The 22,926-nt window shown below is 39.9% G+C and overlaps 1 protein-coding gene across 4 annotated transcripts in view; it reads left to right on the forward strand.

Moving 5' to 3' along the window:
• Window positions 1-22,926, forward strand: part of LOC127432405 (lysyl oxidase homolog 2A) — a 44,008-nt gene that overhangs the window by 1,228 nt on the left and 19,854 nt on the right. For 2 of the 4 annotated variants that reach the window (XM_051683451.1, XM_051683450.1), the window contains exons 2-4: window positions 2,159-2,458; window positions 3,523-3,701; window positions 14,758-14,966. In XM_051683451.1, the coding sequence (XP_051539411.1) occupies window positions 2,179-2,458; window positions 3,523-3,701; window positions 14,758-14,966 (668 nt within the window). In that variant the 5' untranslated portion in view covers window positions 2,159-2,178. Of the gene's footprint in view, window positions 1-142; window positions 171-1,686; window positions 1,739-2,158; window positions 2,459-3,522; window positions 3,702-14,757; window positions 14,967-22,926 lie in introns of those variants that run through there. The other 2 variants (XM_051683448.1, XM_051683449.1) reach the window with 2 other exon arrangements.

The raw sequence follows: 22,926 nt of genomic DNA on the forward strand, positions 1-22,926 counted from the left end.
AACAAATTCCTGGAATTCTCCAGCTATGATTCTTGGAGAATTTTTGGCCACTCGAACCATCCTCCTCACCTTGCCTGGAGACAATATAGAGACATGTCCTCTTTCAGGCCAATTCGGAACATCTCCAGTTGATTGGCACTTCTTAATTATTACCATGATGGTGGAAATGGGTATTTTCAATGCTTTAGCTATTTTCTCATAGCCACTGCCCATTTTGTTAAGCTCAACAACCTTTTGCCGCACATCATAAATTTATTCTTTGGTCTTACCCATTGTGACTGATTATTAAGAGAATTTGGCCAGTGTTTTACCTCATATTTATACCCATGTGAAACAGGAAGTCATGGCTAAACAATTTCATGTTCCTTGTCACCCAGGTGTACTAAAAATGTGAAATATGAATGGGAATATACTTCGTATATATTTTACTCATAAGAATTTCTAGGGGTGCCAATAACTGTGGCAAATGTGTTTTGGAGAAAAATATTTATTTACTTATGAGATTTTTCCCAACTTTCAATTACTTTACTTCAATTAAAGTTTACATTTTTGTGAATATTTTGAAAGAAAGATCAAAAGGATAAACAACAAAGCTTTCTTTGCTCATATTTACCAAGGGTGCCAATATTTTTGACCAAATACTGTACACATCACACACATGATCAACAGCTTTTAGTGATGCTTTTACAAATCTAGAGGTCTTTTCCCCAACTATCAAACAATCTGTTGGTTTTCAATACATTAACTGCACTCATCTATCATCAAAAAGTCTGTTCTGCAACAATGAAACTTTCATCGTTTGGACAGAGTGATTATGATGTTAATAGCAGTCAAAAGTGACATGTTGACATGGCTAGTGAGATGTTTTAGAATAGAATCCCTTTGGAAAAGGGGTTTTCTGAGTCAGAAAATGGGATGTTGTGTTACCAACTTGATGTTGTGCTGCTGAGTAGACAGATGAAGTGTGCTGAACTTGCATTCAGCAACTGATCTTAACATGATATTAATATGGCTGGAATAAAAATGAGTAGAAAACTTTTAATTTCCACTATTAAAGTGCATAAGGATCCAAGCCGTCAACAATCGATTGTGGATATATATTAGCTGAGATGTCTACTTCTCTGTGGTCCTGGCAGGAAGATGTCTAAAAATGGTTGAGGTTATGTCATAAGTACAGGAGTTTCTTTAAACTCAAGCATCCTGGAAATTATTTGGCAGAATTGTTTTCATTCTTGAGTGAAACAAGAAATTATGTGAAGCATTTGGCTTAAGTACAAAGCTGTTTTCCTTAATTTATTTTCATGCACTGAAGCGTTGTAATTTGTTGTTTGATCAGTTAATTTATATGCATTTATTAATGCATTTTATTTACTTAAAAAAAAAAAAAATCTGGGGCATTACTTAAATAAAATCTCAGTTATTGTAATCCCCAATTATCATGGGGCTTGTTCCTACCAAAACTTAATTGACGGTTTGATGGGCTGAGTGGTGGAGAAGGTAAACACTCCAGTCATCTGTCTTTAATGGCTTCTGGAGTAGGGGGAGTCTGGGGGCAGAACTGACATGAAGAGATGGTGCACAGCATGACCATACATATTCTATGCATTATTGAAGAAAAGCCTGTATGCATCTTTAGATCATTGTATGATAGTATGGGTATGACCTCAGCATTACAGCATTTGGAGAAGATTATCTGATTTTATGCTTGACATCTTTTCAAACGTTCAGAGTATCAGAGGTATGTAGGTTTCCCTTTTCATGGTCCAGTACAAACAAGTATTTTCCCTGGAGGAATAGTGAATGCTGGAAGAAAATTTTAAAAATAGCTTACTAGACTGTGTGAAATGAATGGTGTCTTGGATCTTCAGATAACCAACATATGCTACTTTCCCAAATTTCCCTGTTTTTAACTGTACCCTTTGCAACGGCATGTCACATATCCCAATATATTCCTCTTTACCTGCCTGCCTTCCAGACTCTAAAGGCTTCACTATTGATTAGCTGTTCTGTTTTGTTCAGTTTATCTATGAAATAGAATGTATCAATTTCCATTTTAACCAGAAATCCCAAGGATGTAAAAAAGAAATTGGCTTGGTCATTTAGGTTCACTAATTTTACAGTATCATTGCTAAATTTGTGCTTTCTAATGCTCTTGTAGGTCCCATTGAAAGCATAGCCATGTTGGTCTCTTCTGCATTTTGGTGCTTCCTCAGTCTCTTGAACCTGCTGACCATGGTTCAGACCCAGACTCTATCTCAGCAGCCGAAGATTCAGCTCCGCCTTGCTGGAAACAAACGCAAGCATTACGAGGGCCGCGTGGAGGTTTACTATAACAACGAATGGGGAACTGTCTGTGATGATGATTTCTCAATCGAAGCCGCCCACGTCGTGTGCCGGGAACTTGGCTTCCTGGGTGCTGTTTCTTGGTCACCATCTGCAAAGTTCGGACAAGGAGAAGGTAGGAAAGAAAATGGAGACTGTGACTCCTAAACCATATCGTTAAAGTGTAATATACTGGAAGCATATGCTCCATTGAAAGCTCTGTCTGAATTTTGATTACATTTTTTAATACCCAAATGTCATGTTTTGGCCATTATGGGTATTTGATACCAATCAGACAGCCGTTACCTTAAGGAAAAAGCACAGTATGGAAACAAGATTTAAAATCTAGATCAGACACTCATCCTCCTCAGTCTATTTATTATTATATCTGCCTCTATATATCTGTCCAATGACTGTAAATCTGAATCTGCAGTTCATTGTGTGGGAAGGTTAAAGCCCTGTGGAAGAATGACCACTGGTTTTTCACTCTTTTTCCACTTTCCACAGAGTAAGCAAAATCACTCTCAGCACATACAGTACAGTATGTACTACTAATGTGAGAAGAAAAGGATATTCTGTAAGGATTCATACTTGAAAACTGTAAATGGAAAGTGTAAAAGCAATTTTCAGTGTTCAATACAAGTTAAGCTCAATAAACAGAATTAGATGCAAATGTTGGCACATACCTCATAGGCCAGTCTATAAACATTAAAATACATGCTGTTTCAAAAGTATAGCACCATGGTGTAACCATTATACAAATACACATGATTTTAGTGTGATAAAATCGCTAACTAACCTTATCTGTGTAAAGTTATATCCATTATTATAACTTTGTTGTCATGACGATGTAACACAGGTAGGCTAATCCCTGTAACCTGGTGAAGGTAAGTTTAAATGACAAGAATGCCCACTGAAGCAATGGAAGTTATCGAAATCTACACTTACCCTGTTGAAAAGACCAGCTTAGAACAGCATGAGCAGCAGGTGGTTTAAGCTGGTCAACCAACATGGCTTTTGGTTGACCTGATTGACAAAGGAGGTTTTGCTGATTAAGCTTGTTAAGAAGCCTGGTAGTGAAACCAGCATTTAAGCATACCACGCAACGGATCGTCATCCAATATACAACATATGCTGGTGACCAGTCCAAAAAGCAATTTGGAAAAACAAACACTTGCTTTTTTATTCCTTCTTCCTCAGGTCGCATTTGGCTGGACAATGTCCACTGTGCAGGAAGAGAGAAATCTCTTGCTGATTGCCCCTCAAATGGCTTTGGGGTGTCTGACTGCAGACACAGTGAAGATGTCGGGGTGGTTTGCAATCAGAAGCGCATTCCTGGCCACAAGTTTATCATCAAAACACTGAACAATGATGTTGAGGTACTTCAACCTTCTAGATACACACTGAAATGGTTAATTCATGTAACAAGGTTTGACAGTGCTTATTCATTTGTACTTTTACTGGAATGAAGTGCAGATGTGTGTTCAAGTAAACCAAGCTTAAGGGTCTGCTGTTGGTGTTTGAGTTCAGTACAGAACAACTCTGCTGAAAAAACAGCTGAAACAAGCCCAAGTCTGTCTTTTCTGGTCTCCCAGGCTGGTCTGTTTGCTAATTTTAAAGGGGTTTTGTGCACTTTTAATATGGTCTGGCTGAGAGATCCATTTAACTACCAGCTAAACCAGTTGAGCACCAGTGTAGCTAGGCTGGAAGATAATAAATACCGGCTTGGCCGGGCTAGGAGGCCAACTTAAACCACCTAAGACCAATTTAAACCACTTAAGACCAGCCAACCAGCTCATGCTGGTTTAAGATGTTGTTTCAGCAGAATGTTATGTTGAAAACTCCTTTTTAGGAGCTGTAGGGTTCAAACAACATGGTCAGTTATGTGCTCCAAAGACCAGGCTGTATCACCAAAGCCTTTCCCATCAGGCAAACCAGGCCAGAACCCCCCCTCGAAAGCATTATGAGAAAATTACCGCAAATCTCTTTCAGAGTGTGGGAGATCTACTTTCCTTGTTTTCTTGATGAACATTCTGCCTGTCATTTTATCTCTTGGCTAAAAGGAAGAGAATGTCTGTTACCACAGGTTGCACATTCCTCTCCAAAGTTTGCCACTCCAGAATAGTTTATTAGTGTTCAATTCTGCTTTTATGACTTGCCAGCTGTCCACACACCCCCATGTCCAATGGTCTGTGCCAGGATCAGTTAGCTTATTAACTGATATTTGTATATTTGCCATGTTGGTATGGAAACCAAGGTAAGCATGTTTAAAGACGGGCTCTTGAGAGCTGTCAAAGAACCTATGGTGTGCTTTTCCATTTCTACGACCCTCAGACTTAATAGCTTTACCACACTGTGCGTCTCTACCCCAGTCCTTCCTGCCACCCCCATCTCCAATCTTTTCTATGGGAATGTTAATGTGGTGGAACACTGTGGAGTTGCTGATTAGCAGAAGGAATGACGGCAACACAGAATCCAACTTGTCAAGCGAGAATTCTCTATTTATAAGAAACAAAAATGCTGCTTTGGTCTATAGATTCTGATTGGTGAGGGTGTTATTTCTTTATTCCTATATATGAAAAACAATGCTGTCACTTAGGGGTAACATCAACTACCAGTCAGACGACAGAGTACATCTATGAATGGCTGTGAGATGTTAGCTCTTGGTAGGTGTAATTGTGAGTTTTCCAGTATGCACATACCAGAGGTCTTGGACACAGGAGCTCCTCTGTGAATCACATTTGGGTGAATTCTCAAAATGCTGGTTATACACCGGAGTAACAGGGTGAGCTAAGACAAAACAGTCTGCCCAGATTCCACAGGCTTCTTTCCAAAGCCAATGGTTTTAAAAGCAAAAACCCATCTTTTTGTACATTTTTCACATCAAAGGACAATTGGGCGTGCAATATTTCAAACCGTAGCCGAAACTGGCAGCTGAACAATGTGAAATTCTGTACATCATAACAGGGATGCACTGGCCATAAGGAGCAATAGGACTTTCCTGGTGGACAGTTAAGTAGTGAGCTGGTCCCTCCCTGGTCGGATAGCGAAACGATCAAGGGGAACTCCAACACCGATAAACCATGAGATAATAAGACTGCTCATTATCCCATTTATTACAAGACTACATGCCAAATAAATAAATAAATAAATGGACATTGATTTGAGTTTGAAAGATTTATTTATCTTACTTGTAGAGATCGCAAAGTGATACAAGAAGTAGGAATGATGACTCGAAATTCCCGGATGACCCATCTGATATCACTTTATCCCTGGAAGTGTGGCTATTATTCGGAAATATCAGACTGCTAGATGGTGCAATTGACCGATCAGAATCAGAATGCATCATAATATCATATTCTCGTCATGTTATATCTTGATTATTTCACTCAAAATCATACCGGTATCGGTATTGTATTGTAAAAAATGTATGGGTACAGCCCTAATTTACACTTAGCCAAATCGTGTATTGTCGCATGTTGTATACTTCTTTGAGTGATCAGATGGCTATCTGTCTCGAATGCATCTCAAAGGGCATTTACACTGGTCTTTTTGTGATTGGAAACCCTTCGAATCAGTAAAAACGCATGAGGTGGCAAAGTGTAACCCCCTTAGCGCATTACTCACTAACAGACTAAGTAGTTTTCATGCCTAAATGGTATGTTAAAAATGCTTCCACAAATATTCTCCTGTCCTGCCAAAACTGAAAAATAGCAACATAGAGGTTTTTCTGTCAAGTATATACAAATGGCCCTGTTTTAATGTCTGTTTACTTGCTTTTATTTACCTCTCCTGGGTGTCAGTACAGTTGACCAGTGTGTGCTCCACCCTGGAAACACTACCGCTTAAAGACCTAAGGTAAGGAGAGAGGAGGTGACCAGTAGATGGTTGCACTGTGTTCAGACTTTCATAACCAGGCCCCTATTAGAGCGTGCCACGATCACATTAGCTTATTTTTTACATAAAAAATGTAATCAAAATTGCCCTAAAAGCATGTGTTTACCTTTCACCATTATAACTACAGAACTCACAAGTGAAGTCATCATATTTGACTAGCTGGGTTTAATGGCTTTTGAAACATTTGTTTAGGTGAGTCGATCAAAGACTGTTTTGTAGATGATCTGTAGCAAAACCACAAAACACTTGTTGCTATAATGAATGTTTTTCAAATGATTTTAGTTTTTGGCTGTATTCAAACAGTTTTACACACACATAAGGATACATTTTCATTAGAGTCAATGCTATGATATGCCTGGCATGAAATCCAAATTTTACAAACTACGTACCAGAATTTTATTTTCAAGCATTTCCTGAAATTGTTGCCTTAAAGTAAAATTCCAGGTTCAATAAAAGTTAAGCTCAATCATATTTGTGGCTTTATATTGGTTACCATAAAAATACAGTTCTTACTCGACCCTCCTTTTCTTTAAAAAATACAAAATTAATTCTGGGTTACTTATAATGCCACTTACAATGGGGCCAATCCGTAAACATTAAAGCACTCACTTTTCAAAAGTATAGCCACAAGACGAAAACAATATGTGTTAACATGATTTTAATGTGATAAAATTGCTTTTTAACCTTTTCTGTGTAAAGTTATATCTAATTTTACAACTTTATTGCCATGACGATGCAACGCTGTTAACCGAAATGACCGTAAAAATAAATAAAAATAATGATTTATACAACTTTACAGCTCAAATAATGCACACGTTTTGACAAGAATTAATGAATGTGCTTTTATAAAATGACAAAGTTTACATTTCTGCCTTTGAACCCTCCAAAAATTGGCCCCATTTTGCTTTTCGTTTTTTTTTTTTAAAGGAAGGGAGGGACAAGTCACATTTTTTTGTGGTAATCAACATTATGCGTCAAATGCCGTCGAGTGAGCTTAACTTGCATTGAACATTCCTTTGACTATGTGTGAAAATTCGGTGCGTAACACGTCTTGCATGGACATGAATAATAGGAATCATGTGCCTTACTGTGGAGAGTTATGCTAGTACGTATCCAAGTGAACAAACTTATGAAAAAAAAGGTGGAAAATCGTATATACTACGTTCAAGGAGGGACCCGAGCCAAATCATATCATAGAGACTTGATGTCAATATGACAGAGACTTGGGGGTGGGCTCTTTTGACATGGGCCAGTAAGCCACCACCCAGTAGCCACCCAAAACATGCTAAGAAATCCCTAGCAACAACATAGCAAAATGCTTAAAACCACTCCTAGCATTGTGGCATTGTTTTGCACAGGCGAAAAGTTCTACTGACAATCTAGTTGATGTTTTTGCTGTAGTATTAAGATCATGTAATTAAGTAATTAAGATTATGATCTGATTGTCTTTTTTAATCAGTTTGCCTTTTTCTCAGTTTTCACACCATATTATTTGCCACTTAAACATAAAATGTTTGGACATTTAGTCCTCATCACATGCTGCTCAATGCAGCTGGACACTAATTTATTGTCTAAACTCATAAGACAGAGAGAAGACAGACTCACAGAACAGATAAAAGAGGTAAATGCACAAAGAGAGTGAAGGATTTGTTTTGTATTCTTTTAAACATTCAGTGGAACTGATGGATTGCTTATCGTTGGGTAATCAAATGAATCACCACCACACACGTTGCCACAACACATGGACACAATCGAGGGCCAAGGAGTGTTTACCATATGTTCTGAGAGTGCTTCCTTGGTTTGAATTCATGTAACTGTTGCAATTAATCAGCTAATGATTATATAATTCATTTACATACATATATGTAAAAACAGATGCTTTCCTATCAAAGCATCAACAGTACATAAATCATGTTATTGGCAAATACCAGGACAGGCAGCTGAGAGTACACAATTCTTGCTTGATAAGACCTTAATTTCCTAACAACTTATCGTACAATACAACCTAAAATGATTCATGTGGTCATGAAAAACCTGTAAATATCAGGTTATTTAATTAATGTGATTTTCAGCACTGGGAAAGTCATGGAAATATACATGGAGTCAATATACATTTTTTACAATTATACTTAGCTCTAAAATATTTCATTGACTGAAATTTCTCTTCATAATTGCAATTTCTTTTAATTCGTTTTTAAAAAAGTACTTATGCAGAAATCACGAACATCTAGAAAGGTCCTTGAACTAGAAAGTTCTTTTAACTTTTGATTAAGATTAACGACCTGTTGTTTTGTGGTGGACAGTTAAAATATATTTGGCGGTCATCAGGACTGATCTCTTGAACATTGTCATGTCATGTTCATGAGGCAAAATGACAGAACTTAAATATGATAAATTGCTTATAATGGATTTCTCTTTATCATGGTGATTGATTAGAATTATAGTCATCTCCGGCCAAAAGCATGCTTTTAAGTTAACAAGCCAGCGCCCAATCTTAAACAGCTGTCTTAACAGAATGCGCCAGTAGTGAACGCTCAGTTTAAATGTATCCCGAAGAGGTCATAGTTCAGGATTTTCCACCAGGACAAAAGGTGTTAGCTTTATCTCACATTACATTTTCCACAAGAGTGGGAAACTCAAGATACATTGTGATTTCTAGACAATGAAAGCGGTCAGATTCAAAACCAGGACACCAAGAAAGAGGGGTCAGATATGAGGTCAGGATGTTTTCTGTGATTATATGGGAAGGAGTTCATTTGGTTTGGAACAACATTAGGGTAAATGATAACAGAATTTTCATTTTTTGGTTAACTACACCTTTATTTTAAAGCAAATGAAAACGGGGCTATAAAAAGTACAACACGATCACACAGGAAATCAATATGTTGCCGCATGTTCCGGTAACCTGACATTCTCAGGTTCACTCAGAATTCCCCATTCTGAGTTACTGACAAGCACCATGTCCCAAAAGATATTTTCCCATCAATTCAAATGTGTTTTTCTGTGAATATTTTCCTGTGGTGTGACTGAAAGCATATTGTGTAAGCAGCCTCAAAGACACAGGTTCTGGTCCAATAGAACCCAGGAAGGAATTGCGCTAACATAAACAATGATGTGCGCAATTTGAAGGATACATTTTCACACTAAAATTGCATTTTTACTCCACTGATGGTCAGGTTTAGGGTTGGGGTTTGGGTTAGGGGTAGAGTTGATAAAATAAGCATTTCTGTTGACTGTATTACATCATTTACAACTAAAAATACAACTCACTTTTGGCGCCACTCTGTGGACATTTCACTCAGAAATGTGAGCTCACACATGCTCATATGTTTAACAGCACTTCCAGCTTCGGCCACTGGGGTTAGTGGTTCAAATTTTAGGAAGCACAGACCCATTTCAGCCACAGAACGTTTGACCTACTGTTGCTGAATTCACAGCACGATCAGTCTGACTGACAACCCATGACAACATACTGTTAACCCATTGAACGGACTGTATAAGGCTGACTAAGGTTCATATTGTTTTACTAATGTTTAATGTGTTGTAGCTCATACTGTCTTTCTAAAACCATTTCCAACTCCTGAGAACCCAAGACTTGTTCAGACCAGTTCTTTTGACCAAACCCACCACAAACTGTTCAAAACGGTTTCTGATTTGTGCAAGATGAGCCTTGTGTAAAGACTCTTCAGGGCTGAATGTAAATATGCCCAAAGATGCTCTGTGAAATGGGAGTTCATGGATCACGTCAAGTTGGAGCGTTTCCTTGGAACTGACTTGTTCATGGGACCCTGTTGACCCTTTTCAGCTTTGAATGATTTCACCTTTAGTTCTGTCATGCTTTGATTCTTTCTCCCTCTTTCTCTTTCGCACACACACACACACACACACACAGTCGTGAGAGCTGTCCTGACACAAAGCTGACCCTGAAGACAACAAACTGTCTGAAAATAGCATTGCTCTCAGACAGACAGTTGTTGACTGCCTGGGTTTCGAGTGGTGGTGTGAGAATGTGTTACATTTGTGTGTGTTGGGATGGTGACACTCCGATACGATAGTATGGGTGTACAGGTTATATATTTTTAAAAATGTTCTTAAATAGAGTGAAACAAAACTGACTAGTGAGGACATCTGAAGATAAAAGGGGCCACATCATGGTTTAATCGAATAATGTCATACTTAATGTACTTACTTAAGAGCCACACACGTTTTTGAGTCCATCTGCACTCTTAATCTATTATTCATATATTTATGTATATATGTACTAGACAGACATCTTTGACCATTGCATTGTGCCCAGAAGATTTTTCAGCATCTTGTATAGAAGCACTGCGTTTGTTGATGCCATGCCAGGTCAAAAAAGAACGTCAACTTTTACAAGCACGTCTCGAGACACCTGCGTTATGTTATATGCAATAGGTTTTTTGTTAGTGCAAGAATGCGGTCAGTCTGAATGGCCCCTTAGTTATAATTTGGGGTTCAAAGAGTTAAATCTGACAAAACCTCCATTAGGATAGTTCATAGTGATTATAATTAGCTTTATATTTTATATAAACTATATTTTATATAATCTCCATTTAGGTAGTCAACATGTGTGTTTACATGCTGAATGTTTGCGGCCAGTGTTTTTCATTCAGCCCCTGACGATTATTTCAAAGAAAATTTATATACAGTATCAGCTGCCAACTTCCTAAAACCATCCGCCATTTACACTCTCTTCCCTCTTTATCCTTTTACTTCCTCAGTAGGTGTAGAAATGGTCTCTGCTCCTTTGAACTTTCCCGTTTTTCTCAAAACCACAAACCTGCTCCATCAACAAGCCTCTTCACATAAAGTTTCTGAAACAGGCACGTGGAGGGCCAACGTGAAACACGTGGCAGGAAGTGAATAATTGAGGAGAAATGCCCAGTTGATTTTGACCACGCACCAGACACATCACCTCTCCCTCATTCACCTCATGAAGTTATACGGAGTAATAATAACGGCATGTAAATATTTGATATTTGGATTCTGTGGACATGAAATGGAGGTGGTTCTGTCCCAGCTGGCACGTCAACCAGAGAGAAATGTAGGAATGTCTGGCCTACGAGCCACCCCCCACCCCATTCAGTCTTGCTGCTACTGTGGACTTCCCGCTCTTAAATGCTGTCATATGTGCCCACACTTTCTTGTTTTTAGGAGTTACTGCAACCCGTTACCTGTCTGTACATATATATCTAGAACATGCAAGTTTATATGAGCTAACAGACAGCATTTACAGTGAAGTATCAAAGACCTCTTTGTACATACATCATAATGGTGAGGAGAATGAATGAAAGATATATTGCATTCTTTCTTCTTTAAAAAAGAAAATATCGAGGTTACAGTGAGACACTTACAATGGAAGTGAATGGGGCCCATTTTGGAGGGTTTAAAGGAAGAAATGTGAAGCTTATAATTTTATAAAAGCACTTACATTAATTCTTCTGTTAAAACAGAAGAGTAAAGTTATCATCATTTTTACAGTCGTTTTTGGGTTTTACGACAGTACGTCATCATCGCAACAAAATTGTAAAATTAGACACTTTACATAGAGAAGGTTAGTAAACAATTTTATCACACAAAAATCATGTTAACACACATATTGTTTACGTCTTGTGACTATACTTTTAAAAATGTGAGTATTTTAATGTTTACGTATTGCCCCCATTCACGTCCATTGTAAGTGCCTCACTGTAACCCAGATATTTCCTTTTTTTTTTTTTTTTTTAAGAAAAGGAGGGACAAGTCAATATTAATTTTTGTGGCAATCAACGGTATGCCATAAATTCTTTTGATTGAGCTTAACTTGTATTGAACCAGGAATAATACTTTAATGACCCAAACTGGTACCTCAATGGCTAAGCTGTGTCTGGCACCAAGCAGTATTTTTTTGTTTTGTTTAGAGGAGTCTTCTCTTCTATACATTACATTGGGTATAGAGGTCTGTTAGCTGTATGTGCTTGGTCCATTACATTGCATTTATTGGGCAGACACTTATATCCAAAGAAACTTGTAGTGCATTCAAAATACACGTCATTAGTATGTGTATTGCCTGGGAATTAAACCGATGACACTGGCATCGCTAGAGCTATGCTCTACCAGTTGAGCTACAGGAACACAAAAGTAGATTTGATGTAATTTTAGCTCCAAACCAGATTTGATACCCATTCAGATTTTTAGGCATGCACTGAACTCTCTATTTTACAATTCAGCACAAAGGAGCCAGTCTTCTTTGGCATCTACAAAACATTGCCAGGAATTCCCCCCCAAAAAAACCTTTGATCTGAAGTCCAATCTTGATGGCTCCTGTCAAACTTGTCATCCTATCAGTCAAGAAGATTACAACATTGCCCTCATTTTTGGTCACTGCATGTCAGGTCTTGGGCCAGCAATTTGTCACACTTAACAAGTCACGACTTGTTAATTTCAATTTACTCTTCTATTCTGAGAACATTCTCTCTTAGGCTTGTATTTCATCACTTTAAAGCTGCTGTATTCAGGATTTTTAATGTTTGTTGTTTCAGATTTCATTTTTAATTTACAGATGGCGGAGAAATTCCTTTTTATATGATGTCCCAGCTCATAAGGATTTATAAACCTTCCAACTGTTTTTTTTTTCATTGACATATAGCAAGTTCATGAAAGGCAAAATGTAGCTGTGCCATCACAGTAAATCAGCCTGTTGGAATTCTCACAGTATGTGAGCAAATCCAGAGACTGATCAAACAGGACGTATCTTAGGTGTAAAAATAAATTGTGGAAGATGTTTGGTCTGGTCTGGTCTCTTTAGGTGGAGATCACGTTGTAAGGGAATAGGTGTGGGCTCTTTCTCACAGCTGGCTCGGTGACCCCCGCTCTCACCCTTATCTTGAACACAAAGTTCTTTGGTTTCCTCCAGACTTCCTGTGCTAAAGCAAACAGTGATGTGTCTTATTTGAGAGCCCACTTCAACTGTGCTCAACCCATTAGTCTGGCCTTTATATAGTAATATTTACATTAAACTCAAATCTTGCTCACTCCACATCTAGAGAAATTCGGGGGTTTTTCCTGGTCCGTGAGGCCACCACATTCCTCTGGCTTTACCCTGCTGGCCAACATCTCTCTAAATTACAAGCCACATTCTCTGCCTTTTCCTGGGTTATGTTTACCTTGGTCAGTTGAAACTTGTCCAGTGACCACCTTCTTGTTGGTTGTGAAACACTATGGGTACTACACTACATCTGAACTATTCCTAATATTTGATATCATGGCAAAAAGCCCTTGTAGGGTTATGTGAGGGGTATTTATTGGAGCTAATGAAGATTCCTTTGAACTCAATAAATGATTGTATCCTTTTTATATCCCTCCAAACTATAAGAATATTCTGAGCTTTTGTGGTCTGGATCCTATGAATTGTTTGGATGCAGATTCATGTGTCGTTCCAAAGAAAGTTCATTGGGCTACCTAGTACAGAGCCAAACAAACCCAACTGACCATGAATTTCCATGCTAGTCCAAGCTAGTTTATGATGGTTAGGTGCTGGTCTACCTGTATCTTGTGCACGAGTATAGCCAGCTGTTGATCATGCAACTTAGCTGGTGAAGATGGCAAATCAGCATGGTTTTTCATGTGAAACTTGTTGACCAAGAAATCTAAGTTAACCACCACAAGACTGCTTAAGAAGTTATTGAGAGCATTTCTGAAGACTTTTGTCAGCTGAAGTGATATTTTGGGTCAAATTTCTTCTTTGACCTTGTTTTAAACCAATTTTGTTTTAAATCTGGTCAACCTTGTCAAGTGTGAGCCATCTCCTATCTGGCTCCTCAGTTTGGCCCTCAAATTCCACCCTGAAGAACCCAGACATATATTCTGCTTACCAAAGTGACTGTTACTAAAACATCTTCAGAACTTCCAAGTGATCTACTGTACATGTACGGAAGTTATGTCAATATATCAGCCTGATCTGATGAAAATGACGTGAATGTGGAATTTTTACGTGGTTCCTTACATGGATCACTGCGGTTTTGAAGTGAAATGTCCACTGAGTGGCACCAAAAGCGAGTTAAAATGTCTCCCAAACAGGTTAATGCTCTATCGACTGTTAAATCAACAAAACCTACCTACTATCTACTACCTAAACCTAATCGATAGTGTCATAAAAAGCAAATGTGCCATTAAAAAAAGCAATTGCTGAAGCAACCATATAATTTTGTGGTGCTTCTTTGACACTTTCCACTCATGTGTCAAGCCACGTGCTCAGCAGGACTCGATCTTCTGTCCTTTGCATCGCAAGTACAACACTCTATGAGTTGATCTGCTACGCAGTTAAATCACAAAGGAACAAGCTTGTAAATGTAGTTGGTTATGTAATGAAAATGTTCAAATGTATCATGTAAAATAATTTTGCAAACATGTAGGTAAAGTGACATGATTCTGTAAGATTAGGATGCAGTATATTCACTTATAAATATTGATAAGGGTTACCAAGACAATGTTGACCATTCTTGGAATGTAAGTGCTCTTTTGTTGATTCCTCCTTAGACTCTCGAAGAAAGGGTAGAAGAAATCCGTATGAGACCCATATCATCCCATCTCAAGCGCATACCCGTCACGGAGGGGTACGTGGAGGTGAAGGCCCACGGAAAATGGCGACAGATCTGCGATGAGGAGTGGACACCCATGAACAGCCGCGTTGTCTGTGGAATGTACGGATTCCCTGGAGAGAAGAAATACAACAACAAAATCTACAAGTAAGGAAAAGCCCCTTTTCCCATAATGAACTCAAGAACCAAACCACAAAACTAGTTTCAAATCAGATCTACTGTGTCCTACATATCAGTACTGTACTGCTTGGAAAACAAACAGACAAGAAAAAAACAAAAAACAAAAAACAGAGACAGCATGGTGTACTGTAAAGTATATCCAAAAAAAAAAAAAACAAACAACAAAAAAACAACAACAAAAAAAGAAAAAAAAAGAGAAAGAAAGCCACATGGAGAATTTGAGGTTTCCCCAAAAGTACCATTAACTTACTCTGCAAGAGATATTCTATTGTCCTCAGATGCATGTGAACTCCACCCTGTCCCTATTGTGAATCATGTCCAATTTGTTTCCCAACATAACTCTTCTTGGCATTGTGTTTCCTCTGTTATGCTGTTAAGGACATTTCACTGTAGAAATGCCTTTAAATTATGGTGTGTTTTTATAAAGGGGCCATTTTATAAATGTATAGTACATTTGTGGTTATAACACGCTAAATTCGTCATCCATTTAATAGCCAATGCCCATATTTATGCATACACATTTATAAAAATAATAAATAAATAAATAAACAGAACATTCTACGAAACAAACATTCTAAAAATGATTGTCTCATTTCTTCATTCGTTTTTATGCATTTATTTCTAAACCAAACCACATACTAATTAAAGCACCGACTTTCGTAAAGGTGGGGTGTTTAAATCAATGGACATGTGACCTCCACCAGCGAATACAGCGCTGGATACAGTGTAAATTTACCTACAGTCAACTGAAACAAAAGGCTGTCTTTTTCAGAGGTAACTTTGAGAAACTTCAGCTAGTGCTGTGTCATGTGAACAAGGGGCTGTTCAAACCGAACGTGTTTTTGCATCCGCTTGCGCTGTTTTTCAATCATTTTCCATGTAAACATTCGCTAGATGGATGTCTTTTGACAACTGCGTCACATTTCACTGTGTTTTTAGCATCTCTCACGGGAGTGCAGCATTTTTAGACGCCGTGTCAAGTTAAAAAAAAAACTTCTTCAACTGATAAAAACGCGTCTCGAGACACCTGCGTTCTGCACTGTTCGTTGTGGCGCGTTTTGCTGCTGCTTCTTCTTCTTCTTTTTTCTTGAAAACGCGCCTGTTTCAACGACTACTGGAAGAAATGCTTTAGCCAATAGTTACATGAATGCTACTCATAACAGAAATCAAGAAAATAAATAAATGCTTATCTCAAAGTCACCAGAATTGAACGCCTTGGTGTTATTTTTTGCAAAACAAATCTCACGGGGAGCATGCCCACGGACCCCCCTAGATATAAGGTTTAATAGGCAGATTTAGAGGGCTGCAACCGGGTTTGTTACTAATGAAAAAATAAACAGGCCTACCGATCTTGTTTCGCGCTCTTACTCTCGGACACGCACGAACGGACGAGTTAGGGGCCGTTCACACCGAATGTGTTTTTGTGCACGTCTGTTCTGTTTTCCCATTGATAAACACATGCTGGACGAACGTCTATGACATTTGCACCGCGTCTCGCTTTTTCTTCAGCGTCTCGCGCAAGACCGGCACCGTTTAAACACCATGTCAAGTTAAAAAGAACTTCACATTTTCAGAAACGCATGTTGAGACACCTGCGCTCTGTTTCATTCGTTGCGCTGCGTCTAGGTTGTTTTTAGTGCAGCTGTCACAAAGATTCAACAATCTCAACAAGTTCAGGCTGCATAGAGGGGACTGTTGCATTGTTTCATATTATTCCAGATTGTTCTGCACCAGGTGAAGTTTCAGCACATAAACGGTAAGGCAATGCTTTTTTCCCTTCTGCTCTAGTGTAGTAAGGGGCTGCCGTACCTTGTTAAAACTGTGTATGTTTATTGTTACTATATGCTTACATAAAATACTAGGAGAAGAAATTAGATAGTAAGTGATTTCGGGTCAGGTTCAGGCTTCAAATCTGACGATATCGTTCGGGCCGGGTAGGGTTGGGCCACATGGTCTCCGGTTCATTTTAAGGCCCGTGCATCCCCTCAGATTAAATCCTACAGGCCCCCATGGTCAAATGTGAAACATCTCAAAAACTCTACCCACACAAACACACATATAAGTACAATTGACTAGGATTCAGCGATTCATTTACGTCATTACCTAATGACGTCACAAGTACGTAATTCTAACATCCCGGTGTTATGGTATTCATTAGCAAACATTCAAATAAAGCCATTTGTGAATGCATATTGCTGTTTATTACATTTTATTCAATTAAGTTACAATAACGGCGTTTATTTTTAATAGTGTTTCATTCTGTGATCCTGCATGTCAACAGAACTGACAATATTGATTACATCTTGGATGAGTTTACAACATTAAAGTTTTGCAACGAAAGCACCCAATACAGACACCGATGCACAAACGGGATATGTTCTATGTGTTTAAAGCATATAAAGAGAATAAACTAGTCTTAATCAACTCACCAGAAGCATGATTCATAATCTGCATGCACAATAAACAGCAGCAAACTTCATTTACATCTCTCAACTGAAAAGTTTTTGCATGTTTTAATAAAAACATTAATAAAACTAGTCATATTTTCCAGTACGCTTTGTTTGTTATTAAAGAAACGCATATTTTGCCCCAGGCTCGTTCAAGCCCTCAGTACACCCATACTCATAGTAGGCCTATGCTGGTCCTCATGTATTCAGGTGGAAGACAAATGCAATTATCAAAGATAATTGATAATTATCTTTGATGATTGTTGAATCTGAAGGATCAATAAGCTAGTGTTAATTCTAATCAATGTTCCATTGATTTAATAATTAATAATTATCTTTGATAATAATTCATATTCTATTGAATTTGGTTATCTTTGTTGATGTGAAGGATTAAAAGAGCTAACATTGATTCAAATCAATGTTCTGTTGATTTTAATAATTGATAATTATCTTTGATAATTATTAATTATTGCTAATATCCAAACCCGCTCCTGAACGTAGCGCACTAAATTTACTGGAGCCCCATATGAGGCTTTAATGAGTTAGATTCTATTATTTAATTTAAATATTAATAACCAAAGAAATAATTAATTATTCCTAATAGTAACACTGACCGAAAAGCTGACTTTTGATTCTGCCTTTAGGTTTAAGTTGTTAATTTCGAACAGGTTCTTTGGCAAATGGTCTAGTAACTTAAAAGAGCCACCTAGCCTGTATGAGTTCAACTCATTAATTTCAAACTCTTGTGTTAGGGTACTAGCTGTCTACATTTAGCATCATTCTTGAATACAAACACAACTAGAAAATAATTTGTAATTAATTTGAGTAAAAATGGATGCTTAATTCTCAAGACCTTCATTTGCAAATATTTTCAATTAAAAAATAAACGGACATCTGAAGGTTTATAAAAGTTTTATTCGGCTGCCATTAACGTCTCAACACAAGTCCTCAGTAATCCTCAACAAACTTTGACAGTTAATGGGACCTGCTCATTTCATTCCAAGTCAGACAGTTCGACCTGCTGCATAGCCAGTAGCCTACAGTTTCAGCTGTATATCTTGCATCAACCTGGAACTAAAGTTTGATTTAGTAAATTGGCTCAAAAGAACGATTTGTTCAGGAATTGAACATCACTAATTTGCAATTTACACAACTGATATTGAACCATATATTTTTGCAATTTCTCAGCTCAGGTAGTGTTTGTTGAAGTCAATGATTTGGTCTTTGCCCACAAGCTCTAGAACTTGACATTTCCCCCCAACCCACACAAGTTCCAGGTAATTAAGTATTATGGGCGATTAAATTATGGGCATCTGAAGGGGGAAATTACAGGCACACAATTTTACCATTTCACATATCTGGTGGAAAGAGACAATTTCAGCACCAAGACCTTCCTCAATGTGAAATGTCTAACCTCCCCATCACAGAGGATATATGAAAGTTAAATTGTGGGAGGATATTCATCTACTGGGATGCTTGTGCTGAATGGATGTATGCACCTACTGAACTTAAGACCGTGCAGTGTGGAAAAACACTTGGATTTAAAGTAATCACACATTGAACTGTGGCTAAAGAGACCACTTTTACTGCTCAGAAGAAAACCAATGAGGTCACAATTTATCCTAGTCATTACCCTGCTTGATACCTTGGTAATAGAGTACAAGGATACAATATTCTAAACATTAGCCAAGGTCACAGTCCCTCTCAAACTACAAGCAGCATAAAAGGGAAAAAGCTGGATCATGCTTGCAGCATACACACGTAATGGATACACAACCACAATTGCGGCTTGTAGCCACTTTAGACCATATTGCAGTTTTTAAAAGAGTGTGCAGTACAGGGTGACCTCACACCAGCTTTACTGTAAAAGCTTAATATACAGGTATTAAGAGCCCCCCACACACACATCAGACTTCATGGAAATTTATTAAAGATTCTGGAATTACAAAACATGCACCATTTCAGTTGACACAAGAAGAACTTAATCCACTAGCCCTTGACCATGGAGTAGTATCGGCTTGAGGAGCTATGGGAAGGCTGATAAATAGGAGCATTCTGGCCAGACACTGAACCAGATCTGCTCAGGATCTCAGAAGGCAAAGAGGTACTGGATGACTTTTGACCAACACTTGGCTGATCAGGCATCAAGCTGGAGAATCCCCGTGAACCATAGTTGCTGGAGAAACTCTGGGATGGAGTATATTGACTGGCTACTGAAGTACGGGTCACTTTGTTGAATAGCTGGCAGACATCTGACTGGGAATCAAACCTCCCGAGTGTCTGAGATGGACCGGATAAAATAGCAGCTTGGGGATTCGAGTCCAGAGAGGGAGTCAAATTGGAATCTGTGGGGTGTTGCAATGAAGCAAAGCGACCAGACATCTGGCTATTGGTTGTGGATACAGGCACTTCAGATGAGGCGAGGAGTCTGAAGGGTCTCTCAACTACACCAAAGAGACTCCGGGATGCAGAGATAGGGGTCTTACCACTCTGGGTCACAGAATTCAGAGGAGGGCTCAAGGCAGATAGGAGGGAAGACCCACTGGGAGGCTGAGAGCTTTGAGGTGAAGAGCTGCTCTGGAAGGCATCTGTACCAGAGGTCTGAATACCACGCATCCAACTAGAGGCTGAAGACAGCAATCTTGGAGGCATTTTGCTCGGAGATAAAGGGGATACACTTGGGGTTAGTTGATGGTACTGTCTGGACATGGGTACACCTGCATACAAGGAAGATACAGAGGCAAGCTGGCTAGAGGGGTTTTGGAGCTGGGCAGATGGACCATAAGTAGAGCTACTCCCACCCTGCACAGACATAAGACGACTGAAAACTGCCAGCTGACTGCCAGACTTGCGCCGAGAGCCCAAACCATATAGACTGGAAGAGCTTTGATCACCGGAAGACTGGGTAGAGACACCAAGGGGTGTCGAACCAAGCTTGGCATATGCAAGGGATACAGGTGTATGCCGACTAGAGCTGCTTTGAGATGGGGACAAACCACTGGAACTCATTCCTCCCTGCATGGAATGAGATCTACTAGGACCTTCTGCGGAGGAAGGAGAGAACCTACTGGTAGGGCTCCGAGTGGAAGAACTGCTCGGTGACATAGCTGTACCAGAATTCTGAATACCTTGGGTCACCCTGGAGATAGAAGGCTGCCATTTTTGAGACAGGAAGGATCCACTAGGAGTTGCTTGGTAGTACTGACCAGACACATTAACATCTAGGGAAGGAGACACAGGGGTATACAGGCTATAGGCATCTTGTGGTTGGAGAGCTGAGCCAGCTATAGAGCCACTTCCTCCCTGTGCAGAGGCAAGATGACTGAAAGTTGCCAGTCGTGCACCAGCCTTGTTTGGAGAGCTTGAACCATATAGGCTGTAAGAGCTCGGGTCACTGGGTGGTTGGCTAGAGACACCCAAGGGTGAAGGACCAAGCTTTGCCAATGCAGGGAACCCAGGGGTATATTGGCTAGAGGCGCTTTGAGACTGGGGAAACAGACCACTGTAACCACCACTCCCTAAATGTGGTGAAACTAATTGACTAGGACCTCCTGGTGAGGACAGGGAAGAGAACATACTGGGAGACAGAGAGCTTTGAGAAGGAGAGCTGCTTGGGGATGCAGCTGCATCAGGGGTCTGAAAACCTTGAGAGGCTGAAGGCTGCCATCTTTGAGCCATTTGGCTCTGGGAGAGGGAGTATGCACGAGTTGCTTTGCTCTCCTGGCTAACACCTTGGGGTGATGACAAAGGCACATACAATGGAGACCCATGGGCAAATTGACTTTTGGTTCCTTGAGGCTGGGGTGAGGGGTCAACATAAGTGCTACTCCCCTGTAATGGGAAGGAAATAGAACCTGAGAGTGTGGCAGAGCTGCCTGGGAAGGTAGAAGTATACTGCCTACGTGAACTCAGAGCAGTAGCAGACTGGCTGAAAACACCTTGGGATGTGAACACTGAAGTGCTTGCAAGTTTACTAGAGGGTGCAGGAGCATACTGACCAAAGGATTCTTGAGACTGGGGAAATGACCCACTGTAATAACCACTCCCTCCCTGGGAGGATACTAACTGACTGGAACCTGCCTGAGGAAGAGAGCCAACCTGTGTTGATGGGAGTTGACTATAGAAAGCCTGATCACTTATAGGCTGGCTAGAAACACCAAGGGGTGAGGAACCAAGCTTTGTATATGCAAGATACCCAGGGTCAAGCTGGTTAAAGACCCCTTGAGATTGGATGAAGCCACTGTAAGGACTACCCATTCCCTGAGGGGAAAAATGAGAGCTGCCTTGGGAGACAGGGGCATTTTGCCTTGAGCTTAAAATGCTCGACTGGCTAGAAACACCTAACGGGGAGGACATGGGAGCGGTTAAATATCTGGTAGGGAACACCGGGGCATATGGACCAGGGACACTTTGAGGTTTGGGAGAGGTGAAAATAGAGCTACTTCCTCCTTGCACAGGACTACTGGAAGTTGTCCATTTAATGCCAGGGCTACTCAGAGCACTTGACATATACAGACTACGAGAGCTCTGGTCACTGGTGGCCTGGCCAGAAATCCTAAGGGGAAGAGTACCAAGCTTGCTGTACATAGTAACAGGGGAATATGGACTAGACATGCTTTGAGACTGGGGCAAACCACTGTAGCTTCCACTTCCTCCCTGTGAGAAGAGAACCGGCCCAGAACTGACCCAGGAGAAAGCAGACTCTTGAGCACTGGGAGCAAAGCCATTGGAAAGGACACTCCCTTGGGTGTCAGTCAATTGGGAGCTCAAACAATACTCTGTCCGAGAGCTTTGGTCACTGGAAGACTGTCTGGGAAATCGTGACGGAGACTCAGGGCTACCCTGAGAAACTGAAACAGAGCCTGGAGCAGAAAGGGCTGACAAACTGTGAAGAGAGACACTACCCTGGGAATACAGAGGAAGAGAAGCAGCTTCTGCTGATTGGGAGCTAGAGCTCTCCTGAGAGCTGGTTGTATGCAAACTAGTGGAATTTTGATCACTGGTGCTCAGGTCAGTAGTGGACCGCCCATTAACATTTAGAGGCCAGGAACCAAGCTGAACATATTTAGGGTAACCACTACTTCCTTCCAGAGTAGAAACAGTTTGACCAGAAGCACTAGCAGATTGTGGCCCAGAGCTGCTCTGTGATGTTGAGTACTGGCTTTGGAGACTCCATCCACTGGTCAATTGGCTTGCAATATCCTGAACACTTGAACCGGAGGACCCCTGGGGTTGTAGAAGTGATGCAAAACTGCCTGCATGCTGTTCTTCTTGAGATGGGGCAGAGAAAGCAGAAATAGCACCGCTTTGAACAGGAGACATAGATTGCTGGCCACTGGAATCACCACTGTTCACATACTGGAAAAACTTGGACCCACTTTCCTGGCTACTGTCAGGGAGCACATTAGAGCCCACGTCAACAGGAGAGATCCCAGTCACTGAGGCCTCCACAGAAGACTGGGCTGCATGAGGAGAGAAGG

This window comes from Myxocyprinus asiaticus, chromosome 42 (assembly GCF_019703515.2).
Source record: "Myxocyprinus asiaticus isolate MX2 ecotype Aquarium Trade chromosome 42, UBuf_Myxa_2, whole genome shotgun sequence".
Lineage (NCBI taxonomy): Eukaryota > Metazoa > Chordata > Actinopteri > Cypriniformes > Catostomidae > Myxocyprinus > Myxocyprinus asiaticus.